Here is a 13,388-nt window from a genome sequence, read left to right as displayed (position 1 = left end):
GAATCAGATTGACCTGAGGTTACCGCCTCGAATGCGGGACGTGCGGGGCTCGATCCCCAGCTTTGCCGAGTACCCACCGGTTTTCCATTGGGAGTACAACATGCCTTTTCCTGACCTGGTGTCCGGCTTGCCCGGGGCGGTATGCTTTCAAAAGTGGATCTCTGAGCCCCGCCTCTCACAAACTGAACACCTTAGCCATGGCGCTGATTGGCCCCTCTGATCGTGACCAGACTGGCCGAGGCTGTCGGAAACGCACAAACGGCGAACAGCACGTGACGAGCGCAGAATTTCGGCACGCTGGAAGAACAGAAGTATCACGCAGACGGAATCGAGGGGAGCGCGCGTTGGTTTCAGAGCCTTGCCGCAGTGGCAATTAAGACGCCTTCGACAAACAAACAAACAAATGTACGACAACACAATCATCGTTCACAGCTCAGCTGGCTGATTGATAAGAGCAGCCGATAGCCGTCGCCGCACCGGTCTGGTGGCGAAGCTCCGAGAACGAAACTACGCGGCCAGACTCTCTATCGGCCTGTCGCCGAGGGCTTGCCGATCGCCAAAACACCTGCAGTTGCGCGCACGTCAGAGGGGCACCGAAGCGAAGCAATGTAACATGCAGTTCGGGACTGGGGACGAATATTTGGGCGATCGGTTTGTCGAGCACGTCATACCGCGACACGGCACCACTTGGGAGCCCGTCCGAATTGACCGATGCCAGCCCCTGGTCGTCGGAATGAACGATCTCCTGAGGCCATAGTCTTACACGGTCGTTTGGTGGGACTCTGGCGGCAGTACGGTTTATCGTAATTAACAGGGATTGAGGAGAAGGAATAAACGTTTATTTAGTTGGCTCGAATTAACGATGTTTTATTGTAAAATGTCCCAACTGCTGCTGATAATTTCACAGATGGTATATATTCCTCTCTCGTGGCGGCGCAAGGTACCACCGCTAACGGCGTTTTTGTACAATAAAATTTATTTTCCGTAAAAATTGAGGCAAGATTAGCAAAATCGTAACACTGGTCCAAATTCGTACATTTTATGGGAAATTCGGAGGAGTGGGCAGGCATGCTAGTTGGCATGAATCGCCTGTTTTTCTGGCGTCCGCCGTATTACTGTGCCGCCAAAAAAAAAAAAAGCTTGTTTTTAGCTCGAAAAAGAGAACCTATATTTAAAAAGTATTGACGGGCTCCCCTGAAACATCTGGCATACATAGTGCATGTACTCGATGTGAAAGCATTCCTTAGCCAGTTTCGCCGAGCGTTTTGCGCGTGTATCTGCAATTATTTTTTACACACGAGGAACAGGCGGAGCAATCGGCGAAATAATTACGTTGGTGGTGGTAAAACTTTAATGGATGCACCGGGGTGGGTTTCAGAGGAGAGTGGAGGGTTTCGCCGCTCCCTTGCCTGGGTGGTAGTCCTCATTCCGGGACACCATTGGCGGTAGCCGCTGCCCGCGCTCTCTGGCAGAGCGTGCACTGCCTGCGCCTCAACATCACCACCAAACCAGCCCACGCATGGAATCGAGCACTCAACTGAAGGAAAAAATAAAAAAAAATCGTGAAGTGTTTATTGACACAAGGGAGCGCAAAGGCCCCCTCAGCCGCATTGTCACTGTAATCAGGAACCGTGCCGCTGGCAGCTGCGATGCTTGTTGTGTCACAACGCACTCGCTGGAGAGGCCCGCCGCAGACGCACACTGCGAGCCAAGTTGTAACAGCGTGATCCACATCACCCACATGTATAGTTGGAGGCAGCGGCACAGGGGCGGGAGGAAGCCGCGGGACGGCCGCTCAGACGGGCAGCAGGGCGACCGAGACGACGTTGTCCCCGCGCACGAACAGCTGTCCGACGTGTCTGGCGCGGGCCGCCAGGAGCGGAGGGGCGGGGCGTCTCCGGCCGGTGCGCTTCTTCCGCCGTCTCCTCCTCGGGTCTCCCAACGGGGGTCCCGCACCGGTGGGCTCCAGAGGGATGCAGGCGGTGGTTTTGCGGAGACTCCGTCCCGGCGGGGGGCAGCTGCCGCTGGATGCGCTGGGACAGGCACGCGAAGAGCATACTCAGTCTCTCTAGCGTTTACACTAATCGCACCCATGCGTCCCATTTAGCACTGAGCGTTCAGGGCAAGTGCCGCGATGCGTCTTCCACTGCAGCGGATTGCCGCGTCCCCGGTATTGAAATGCACACAGTGAACATGAATTGTGGATTGAGGGGTTTTGACGTCAAGAAGTGACTATAGCCGCGTTTACATGAATGCGACAGAAGTCGACTTCAGTCCCCTTCTTGAGGGGAAGTGCAAAAACGTCGTGGAAGAGAGTAGAGGACGAGTCATGCCTTTCTTCAAAACCTGCTCATTCCCTCAAAAGGGGAACTGGAGTCGACTTCTGTTGCATTCATGTAAACGCGGCTTATGACAGACGCCGTAGTGGAGGGCACCGGTTTTTTTTTTAGACCGTGTTTTTTTTTTCTAACGTGCACTGACATCGCACAGCACACGGACGTTTTCGTATCTCGCCTCCATCGAAATACGGCCGCCGCGGCCGGTATCGAACCCGCGACCTTAAGGTCAACAGCTGAACGCGGACGAGACATTGCCCAACATGCGACAGAGCTTGCAAAATGAGAAAAAAATGAAAATCGTTTTTTGAGGCGCAGTAATTGTCTCACACCACGGTGGACACCCGAACCGCGCCGTAAGGGAAGGGATGAAGGTGAAGGAAGAAAGAAGAGCACGCACGTCGTTGGACAGCCCACCGGGGACTCCGGCGGTGCCGTGTCCGTCCAGCCCGGCGTCCAGCTGGGAAGCCGAAGCACGAGGGGGTCGGCAGGTGGCGCGCGTGGCTCGGCGGCTTCCGGCGCAGGCTGTAAAGGAACAACACTGGCCACTCGAACCCCCATCGTCGTTCAATGCCCCACATGCCCTGCGCGGGTAATGAACACAAGTTCCCGCAGCAAAAGCGAAGCCTGCCAGCGGAAGCAGCAGCGAAACACATCGAGTGACGTTTAAAGGGAAATCACGTCGCATTCAGTCGTGCGTCTTGATGAGTGAAATAATAATAATTTAAAAAAAAAAACGACATGCAGTGCTCCCGCATGGCCTGACAACGCAGTAAACCTGGCTGACAGAACGCAGCCCGAGGCCGGCCTGATACCGCAACGACCCGATGAAGTGTCGGTCTTTTGCCGGACACGAAATATGAACAGCCGTTTCCGGCCGCAAATGAATCGTTTGGGACACCGGTTCAAATTCGGGCATTAATTGGTTTTTGGGAAAGGAAATAGCGCAGTATCTGTCTCATATATCGTTGGACACCTGAACCGCACCGTAAGGGAAGGGATAAAGGGGGAGTGAAAGAAGAAGAGAAGAGACACACCTGAACCGCGCCGTAAAGGAAGGGATAAAGGAGGGAGTGAGAGAAGAAAGGAAGAGAGAGGTGCCGTAGTGGAGGGCTCCGGAATAATCTCGACCACCTGGGGATCTTTAACGTGCACTGACATCGCACAGCACACGGGCGCCTTAGCGTTTTTCCTCCATAAAAACGCAGCCGCCGCGGCTGCGTTTTTATGGAGGAAAAAGGCAGCAGGTTCCACATTCTGGGCGTCTTTGATGGGCGCGTCCGTGTCAGGCAGAGGGCCAAGTGCTGCTACGAAGCTGTAGCGAGCTGCACATTACACACATACTGCGTTCCCCAATGATACACTTCAGCAGGATACAAACGAGTTACAGACTCAGCGCGGTTGAGACGCAGTGCGCTGCATTACTCCGCTGACCAATGATAGCAGCACATAAAATATACATTGTAATGTTTCAGTCTGCTAGAGAAGTCAGAGGCATCAAAATTCTCGCGTTTTATTTTTACTAGCATAATCCGTGGTTCATTCCCTAACACCTGCGAGCCCCCGGTGCATGGGGTTAACCACGACGTCATGACAACCGGTAGGCGCCATTGGCCGGAAGGCCTCCTTTGAGGGCCATTAGCCGCTTCGTTCTTGGGCAACCGTGAGCCTCCGCGTGGAATGTGCCTCCTCCCGGCGAATAATTTGTAATTGAATTCTGCGATCGCTACGGGCGCATGGTCACGTGATGACCAGTGACCTTGAATCCGTCAAGTTACCTTCACAGGCGATCGCGGAGAGGGCGGTGAAGCTCCGCTCTGGAAAGGCTCCCTATAACAGCTTTCGCTGTAAAAATTTAAATCGGTTATTATAATCACCACCGGGAGCAGGCTAATTACACGTGGTGTGCGTGCGCATCACTGCAGAGAAAGCATAGCGGTGCTGCACCTGAGTCGGTGGCGGCCTGTCTTCGGGGAGCAGAAGCACCTCGTCGACGTCGGCCAGGGCAAGGTTGACGTGGCGGTCGTAGGCCTGCACGAAGGCTGTCAGGATGCTGCGCACCCGCGTATGGCTGCGCGTCCACACCTGCGCCGCCGGAGTCGGGAAGAACCGTCTAGGGCAAAGTCCGAAGCATCGGACCTACTGGCTTTCACCTCGCGTATCAACACGCCACAGAGTTATTATGGATCAGATGCAAGCGCCCATGGAGCAACTGATGTTGCGGAGCGTCACGCGGCCACACCGGAAACTGAGCTTCGTCTGCGGTGAAGGCCACTGCGAGATGCGGCGGTGCATATCCGGCGAGAGAAACCTGCGTGCTTTCACGCAGCGCCGTGACGCAACACCACTCGTCGAAGCGCCTCTCGCAGAGGTCGCGCTGCCCTGCGCGCGCTTTTTTCGTTCAGTTCAAATGGCGAATTCCGCGGGTTTCCGACGACCGAGCACCACCATCTCAGTGTCATCATGAAGAAGGGACATGAGAAGATGAGGGCTTACATTGGTTGCAATGCCACAATTCTTAGACCAAAAGGAAAAGCATACAAGGGGTAAATGAGGGAGTAAGCTTTACAGTTGAATTTCTAAGCTTTTACTTTTTCTGCAATTGCTCTTTCTCTCGCGCCTTCATCTTTTCGTAGTGAATGACGGTAGTTTTTTTGTGCATGAATCCTCAGACATTGTGGAGCGCACTAAAGCTCTCGAAGTTTTAATAGTTTTGCAAGGAACGTTTTTTTTGTAAATATGCATGCTGGAATTCAACTTCCGTTACCATGAGTACTGGGCATCTAACAAAAAAAAAGAAGAAACTAATTGCTGTATTGCATAAACCAGAGCTTTGTGAACATGTTTAAGTAAAAAAAACTTGTGCACTTTCTTCATTATTTAAAGACTCGGGGATGACCTTATGAGGGTGTTAACTCTAATTGCTCACCAAGTACCAGCTAGCTGCATATCAAATGCAGTTATGAAATCAGCATAAAAGTTACATATTTACCAAATGTGGTTATGTTTCATGCATAAATAACGAAAATTGCTCTAACTGCCATGTCCCCCCCTTAACCTGGCTGCACTGAAATTTCTGCTGCTAGACTGTACCGAAAAAAAAAAATCTACATAAGCATATCAAACGAAGTCCTGTGTGCAACAGGTGTGGAAATGTGTTTTCTCCCGTTACCCACAGAAGCTCATGCTGTTGTTGTTATCCAGGCAAACAATGGCACATGCCGGCACTGGTGGAATCAGCCAAAATCAAGTGGCTTAAAGGGACGCTGCGGACACAGTGAAGCTGGCATGAATCAATCGAATAAACATTACTTTAGCTTTCCTCATGTTAATTTTTGCTTCTGCTCTACCTGTTAGGTCCTCAACCATGTTCTGCAAGTCATCCACTGATATTTCGTAGTACATTATGGGTTCTTAGAACATGTGGGTTTCTAGGCTTGCCTCGCTTCTTAGGTGATGTCCGCAGGTCCCGGTTCGAACGGCTGGTGTGGAGTTAGGAGCTGAAAAGAACAGGAGGACTTAGTAGAAGAACTGTACAAGAGGTGTTTATTCTATATATTTACAGCAAGAAACTGAAGCACACTAGAACGAGCCACATGGCTCTTTAAACAGGGGCCATGATCCCCATCCCTAGCTTTGGAATCAAGTTCGGGGAGTATAGTTGAATCTGATGGTCGCTCGTTGTAAATTACGTGCCGCCCACACCAAGAGGAGTCACCAGCACACCTTCGCAGCTGTTCTGGTGGAAGGAGCGATGCCACCACAGGAAAACTGGAGTGCGGTTCGAAGGCTGCATATTGATCGAGGTTGATGAGAAGAATGCATAGTCACTGCTACAACGGTCATTGCACTCAGGCAGGAGCTCTGTGGTCCTGCGGAGTGGATATCAACATCCTCCGCTCGTCCCTGTCAGCCTCCAGTCGATGGGAAGAAGGGGAGTCTTGAGGTGTTGTTGGGAAAAGTTCCCACATGGCACTAAGCACATGCACCACAGCACTGGATACCTCTTTCCTTCACCCTGTCCCAGCGCATGACTAGTCAACGCCAGCAGTAATTAAGCCTGTCGACCATGTCCGGGCCAATCGCTGAGGACATTCATCGTCAAACGGGATACAATGCTGGCGCCGTTCACTTGAATGGTGGTGGGGAAACGCATCCGCCCGCTATACGATTGCTTATCCATTCATTGTAATTGCCCATTGGCGAAGTGGAGGATGCACTCGTTTCCTGTTGGCTTGTCCGTCTTGCCGCATCAGATCAGATTCTTCGGATCCACGATCTCAACAGATCCTGCATACTGGGGATGCACTGAAGTCGGCCTACATCAACTGATTGAACATTATAATTTAGTTTCCCCAAATAAATTCTAGACCCACTGTTCTGCTTTGCCTGCTTAGGTCCTCAACCATGTTTTGCAAATTCATCCCCTAGTTATTAAGCAGGGCACTGTCATAAGAAAATCAGAGATTACTAAGGTACTCTCGGCTAAATTTTATCTCCAACTCTGCCTAAGCCAATGGTCTCAATGCCTCCAGTAAACACACAAACACACGGTGAACAGTAGCAGAGAGATTGTTGTCTTTGTCCGTCACCCTTCCTCCTTGTGAAGGACTATGGTAGCTGCGCAGACCATAGAGACGTTTTCCATCACCTTGTTTGCGTCCTGTTAACACAATGCATTCATGACTGGTAATATTTCAAATGAATCAAATGCTTTCTCGTAATCTATGAAAGCTATATATAGGCATTGGTTATATTCCGTGCATTCCTCTATCACCCAACTGACAATGTGAACGTGGTCTATTACTAGATACTCTTTCGAAAGCCAGCCTGGTCCTTTGGTTGACTGAAGTCTGAAGATGCTCAAATTCTATTATCGATTAGCTTAGTACTTAATCTGTAAGCAACGAATAGTAACCTGAATGGTCTAAATTTTTCAAGTGTTTGGCATCTCCTTTCTTAACAATTAAGACGATTTTAGCGTTCTTCTGTTCCGTATCTGCCCTTGAACACAATCCTAAACTCCGGTATTTTCTCTCTTACCACCAATTCATTAGTGCTTCTTCCCCACCCATTTCCTCAATTCCCTATTCAAATCTAGGTTAATTCAAGATCTCACCATCCTATGGTCGGTACATCTCGTCTTGAATAGCACCGCCACATCCTGCACGAAGCCAGGATAGGCAGGTGCTGCTATCGGTGGAACTTGGGTTGCTTGGGTTGTGTTGCAATCCAGGTTGGTCTCTGTGAGTAGCCTGTTACGATTAATTGAGAGGCCCGCCGGACATGGTAGGCAGGCTGCTCATGCTCACCTGCCCACCACCCGGTGGGCAGGTGAGCAACCTGCCACAAATCGGCTTCAGACAAACACACAGCGGCTAAATACGGGGAATGGCCACTATAAGTCCTAATGCGCTAAAATGCTGTTACTATAAGGCATTTGCACTTTCACACTGTCTTTCACTGGTGTCCTGCAACTCAAAACACAGAAAGGAACCGTTTGAATCGCATAGCCCTGGGGCAGATTTATGGATTGGGGGGTGACCCCCCTCCCCTCCCTAAAGAAAGAAATTTAAAATAAGAATACTATGCTGAACCAAATTTTTTTTTGCAAAAACAGCCCAAGAAATACTGGTTCACCCACCTCCCAATAGCAAATAAATACAGCAGATAAAATTTTTCTCCTCTCCTCCAGGAGTAACCCATAAATCCACCTCTGGGGTAGTCAAGCTCTTTTTCTGACTACTGTGTGTATTAAAACAAAATAATACAAGGGCCCCTGTGGGCTCTGTGCATTTCCACCATGTTGATTGTTTGAACAACTAGTTTCCATAACGGGGAAAATGCACTGAAAAACATTGCTCCCCAGAATAATTCGAGTCATCCGTTTTAACGGGGGCCATATTCAATGGCACGACTACATCCACACCGGGAGACGTAACCGGGCTACCAATGGAGTGGCAAAGTTTGAACACGGGCCATCACTACCTTCGGCCATGGCCTAACTTTCTCTGTTGATTTAAAACTCATGTTATTGACAAACCTGCCAATATTTCAATATTTATGCCACCACATAATGAGACCTACCACAATATGCCAATCATTTTTACTCACCTTGAGCAGCAGACTGCCCCTTTAAGACTGGCTAAAATCAGCCCAAGCATTCTACCAAGGCCACCTGCCTGTTCATCTATTACTACCTCTTCCAAGCTTACCTGGATTGTAACATTAATAGCATATCATCCTACCCACATCCACATGTAATAAGTGTACACTTATAAGGACACAGGTGGTCTAAAGCAAAAGCAATGAGCTGGAATGCGCCCAGAAACAAGAAGCGTAGTACCTTGACACGCAGCCGGTCCCGCACAGCGCGAAAAAGGACGCTCAGGGGCCCCGTGCTGTGCAAGCCTCCGGCCGTGCTGCGCTCCACCACGCTGGGCAGCGTGCGCCGCTGCCGGCCGCCGCCGCCAAGGGGCGCCTCCTGCACGCCAAACACCACTCTGATTTTACAGTGAGAGCTGTTACTCCTACAGCATGGCTTCAGTCGGTCCACAATTGCCCATGCTGTGTATGCAGGCATAAAAGAAAGACGTGCCTGCCAGGGTTGTCGAAAATGGAACCGTTCGAGACGCGTTATCCACTGCGCCACAAGCCAAGACATGGACCAGACTTTTACAGCGAGAGCTGCTACTGGTACGCAACAGTATCGTCTCTCTGTGCTGGTTATGTTCCACACTAATGTTCCTGAGCATATTAAGAACACTACTTCACACCTGATCCCTGGCATAGGTCATGGTAGGAGCATCCTTGCTGTGTCATTCGGTTATGGGGAAAGGAAAAACGCAGTAACTGTCTCTCAACCGGACCATAAGGGAAGGGATGAAAGAGATACAGAGAAAGAAGGAAGAGAGAAAAGGGTTATGTAGTGGAGGGCACCGGAATAACTTCGGCCACCTGGGGTTCTTTAACGCACATCGCGCCCCACCACATACCAGCGCTTTTGCGTTTCCCCTGCATCGAAACGATCGAAACGCCGCCGCCGCGGCCGTCCTCGCACTGCCGAAGTCGGTTAATAATAATAATAATAATTGGTTTTTGGGGAAAGGAAATGGCGCAGTATATCTGTCTCATATATCGTTGGGCACCTAAACCGCGCCGTAAGGGAAGGTATAAAGGAGGGAGTGAAACAACAAAGGAAGAAAGAGGTACCCGTAGTGGAGGGCTCCGGAATAATTTCGACCACCTGGGGATCTTTAACGTGCACTGACATCGCACAGCACACGGGCCCCTTAGCGTTTTTCCTCCATAAAAACGCAGCCGCCGCGGTCGGGTTCGAAGCCGGGAACTCCGGATCAGTAGCCGACCGAGCGCCCTAACCACTGAGCCACAGCGGCGGGTTGCCGAAGTCGGTTGCGCGCGTCTTCGTGGATACGTTACAAGCAGTTAAGGAAATGCACTCTAGCGGTCATACAGTGAGTTGACACGTGGATGGCACCGTGGAGGGATTAAGAATGGGGTGAAAGAGGCAGCGATTACAACGTTCACGCCATCTGTCGCCGAATTTGTCTACTTACGGAACAGGAGTAAACGTTAATTCTTTTTTTTTTCTTTCCTACCAAGACCACCTCGCTCTGCGCCCGTCCTCGGGCTCAGCAGAATAGAGCACAACACGGCCACATATGCCGCAGCGCAACCTACTTGGAGCAACTGTGAACGTTGTCCACGCGTACACGTTTGCGAGCCCTGCTAGGAAGATTTCACGCATGCTCTGCGGCGCGTTCGCTGCGCACTGGGTCTTCACTTCGTTCGAGCACCTCAAGCGAGCGGTGGGAAGAGTCCGTCGCGGGCGGGGACGCGCAGCGAGGCCTGCCGGCGCTCCGACCGGTCGCGCGGTGACACGGCGTCGGCAGCGTTGGGGTCGCTGACCAGCGGCGACCTCGCGCGCAGCACCGGACGGCTTCTCGGCCGCACACCATCCATGGAGCTCGGGTTCGACGCGAGATACTCTGTAGACGCCCGTTACGGATCGCGCGTCGGGTCAGCGCCTGTGGCCTGACCTCCAGGAGAGGTCGACAGACCACTGCCCCAAGATGGAACGGCTACGAGGGAGGGCCGGCGAAGTTGCGACGATATTGCACAGCCTAAGCTACATTTCGTCAGCCATCCTTACATATTCCTTTATTGTTCCCTCGTCAGCTGTTATTTCCTTTGCAACAATTTCTATCGTCCAGGCAATAACAGTAGGCAAACTAGCACGTGAAGAAAACGCAAAGGTGAAATTTTTGTGTGCTTCAAATCAAACGGATAACGTCACAGCGTTTCTGTGAAATACACATGGGCTCGCACAGAGCATAACAAATAACTTTGATCCTAATTATCTAAAATACTGTTGCTTTTAATCTGTGCGTCTTGGGCTGACTTCCCGCAAACTAAGAAAACTTAAAGCTCCCTGTGTCCTGTGTGCAAAGCAGCGAGCAATGCCCTAATGGAATCTGCCGGACTTTTTTTGGTGCACAAAGATATTTGCGTTCACCACTGCATGGTGTTTCTTAACATGATCTTGTACCAACCAGCCTAGCACTCAACTACCGCCCCATATAGGGGCACAAGCTTGTCTTTTTAGTTTGCTTCCAGCAGTTGCAGTTTATGAGCAAAGCATTTCTTCAAGAAGTTGTTGAAAACTATATCACAAGCTAGGTATGAAACTAACACTGCATCTCCTGCCTTGTTTTACCTTTGTAGAATGTACTTTTACTGGAGGTCACCTCACAAGCTTGACTTTGTAGCCTTCATATGTTGTGTAGCCTCTAACAAGACATACCAACAGTTTTACTGCATCCAAAATGTAAATTTACTGATTAAGCACAATCTGAGTGTTTACACGATTATTATTGCAACTAACAAAATTACAACCTATGGCACATGCATCTGAAATAAAAGAGAGAACTAGAAAGCAATGTGCGAACAGAAATACAGAAGTATTAGTTCACCAGACTTCAGAGTTTTCAGACAGAAAAAAAAAGTCAGTGGTGAATTGCTAAGCAACTCGATTGCATGTGTACCTATGCCAGTTAGACACTGCCTAAAAAGTGTACATCTACGGTTTCTTAATCACTGTAAACAGCAGGAGCAGAATTATGCGATGGGGGTACGACTCATGCTGAACCCCGCTTTTTCTATGAAAAAAGTCTGAGAAAAACTGGTAGGGGTTCAACATAGTTAAACCGAGTAGACATGTGAAAGCAGGTGTCCATTCTTCAATTGGAGGGGGCACTTAAGCCCCGCCTTAAGGGTATGACGTGATATCGTTTGTGGGTTAATGCCCATATATGCAGAATCGGCCATTCTCTTCTTAACATTCATAGAGGGCAGCGAGTCCTCATACCACTACCAGCGCTTTGGCGCAGCAGTTAAGAGATGCACCACTGCACTGACAGGTGGCTGTTTCTGTCACAGCCACCTGTACGGATTGTGGGACCCCTGTTGCTCTTTCCAAGCAACCTCTCGCGCAGCTGCTACGGCACTCCTCCAAACCTGACCGAGTAACCTAACCGAATTACTACCCGAGCTTACTTGAGTAACTCGGGTTACTAAGCAATGGCACAGAATCGTACGTATCTATGGCGACAAGATTCTTCGTCGGTGTTGGTGAGCGTGAGTGATTTCGTGCTACTACACTGTTTAAATGGGATTCCCCCCTCAAAACAACCACCTCTAAGAGAAACCCATAAATTTGACCTTGGTATGGCGGCTAGTAGCCATCATACTCTTGGTAAGCAGCTTGATTAAAAGCAATGATCACCCAAGAAGACCAGGCAGTTTATTTTATCATATGGTGCATTACAAATGGAGGGAGAAGCAGTGCAAGAAAAAAGCTGCTTATAGGCAGCTTGACGGGCTTACAGTGCCTGCTTTGTATCTGCGGCATCAGCAGCACTAGATGAACTTGGCAGCACTCAGCAATCGTGCATAAAATGGAAGCTATGTAATCAAATGTAAATACATGTGATTTATGAATAAGTTCTAGGAAATTTATTTATTATCTTTCTTGAGAGCGTTAACCACACATCGCCTGAACACACCAACAGTAACGCCGAGCAGTAAGGGTAAGCGATGCTAAAGCCACCTGCTTAATAGATGTTTCACATTTGAGCACATTCAGAATCGCATCGCAGCTGGTTTTATGTTTAATGATTAGAGCATCATCACCTAGGCATGGAGACATTAGATGAGCGAGGACCACATATTAAACACGCACTTCACCCCCGAATGTCCATGACCCAGTCACGTATGATGCGACTCGTGCGAAGCATGCCTGGTGTCGCAAGTGAACAACACAACACGAGCAATCCATCGTCATTACGTACACAGTGTCATCATCTGGCACTACTGCAGGCACCACATCTGGCAACACAGATCCGCAGCACTTTTTAAACGAACAATTTAGCGTTCTGTTTCGTTCATTTGAGCTGGTTTACTAAGTGGGCTGGTGGCTTAAGCGCAGGGAAACAGCTGACGAAGTTGAGTTCAAAGCGGCGTGGCCATTGTTTACCTGTTGAGCGACCGGCGGTGGCGGTAGCACAGCGACCACCGCTTCCGTTTCTTCGATTTGCCTTTTACAGCGCAGGTACATGTCAGCGAACTCTTCAAGGCTAGACACAGGCTGGGCGTCCGGAACAGGCGTAAGTACATCTTCATCGTAGAAGACAACGTATGGGTCGCGCAACTCTTTTGTCAGCTCTATCACGTCTGCGCTGGGACTGTCACTTTTCCCGGGCGCCGCCATGTTGGCGGAGTGAATTCAAGCCAGGCGCGGTTTCGTATCTCGGAAGTCGTTTCAATTAGACTCAGTTTCGTATCAGTTTCGGTTTCGTTTCCTTTTTGTTGAAACAATTTTGGCGGAAAAAATACATAATGAAAAAAGCAAATAAAGCAGCTGCTTAGAGGACGGCTGGAATATGTATTCAGGCGTTGGCATCACAAACATTATTTTTATTTCGCCCCGATTACTCTCTTGGGTTTTACTTTGGAGAGATTTGCAAATATTTC

The 13,388-nt window shown here is 49.8% G+C and overlaps 1 protein-coding gene across 2 annotated transcripts; it reads right to left on the bottom strand.

The window, feature by feature from the left end:
* Positions 1-1,279: 1,279 nt before the first annotated feature.
* Positions 1,280-13,130, bottom strand: LOC144128554 (uncharacterized). Of its 2 annotated transcripts, none has more exons than XM_077662047.1 (5): positions 12,892-13,123; positions 8,683-8,839; positions 4,284-4,421; positions 2,737-2,861; positions 1,280-2,033 (listed from the first exon to the last, which is right to left on the bottom strand). In XM_077662047.1, exons 1-5 carry the CDS (start codon positions 13,035-13,037, stop codon positions 1,796-1,798), a joined length of 804 nt encoding a protein of 267 aa, XP_077518173.1. In that variant the 5' UTR covers positions 13,038-13,123; the 3' UTR covers positions 1,280-1,795. The 2 variants fall into 2 exon arrangements, with proteins under 2 accessions (XP_077518173.1, XP_077518172.1); XM_077662046.1 differs by having other exon boundaries at positions 1,287-2,033; positions 8,683-8,820; positions 12,892-13,130.
* Positions 13,131-13,388: the final 258 nt, after the last annotated feature.

The sequence above is a fragment of the Amblyomma americanum genome, chromosome 4 (genome assembly GCF_052857255.1).
Source record: "Amblyomma americanum isolate KBUSLIRL-KWMA chromosome 4, ASM5285725v1, whole genome shotgun sequence".
NCBI lineage: Eukaryota > Metazoa > Arthropoda > Arachnida > Ixodida > Ixodidae > Amblyomma > Amblyomma americanum.
This window is presented reverse-complemented; position numbering and strand designations above follow the sequence as displayed.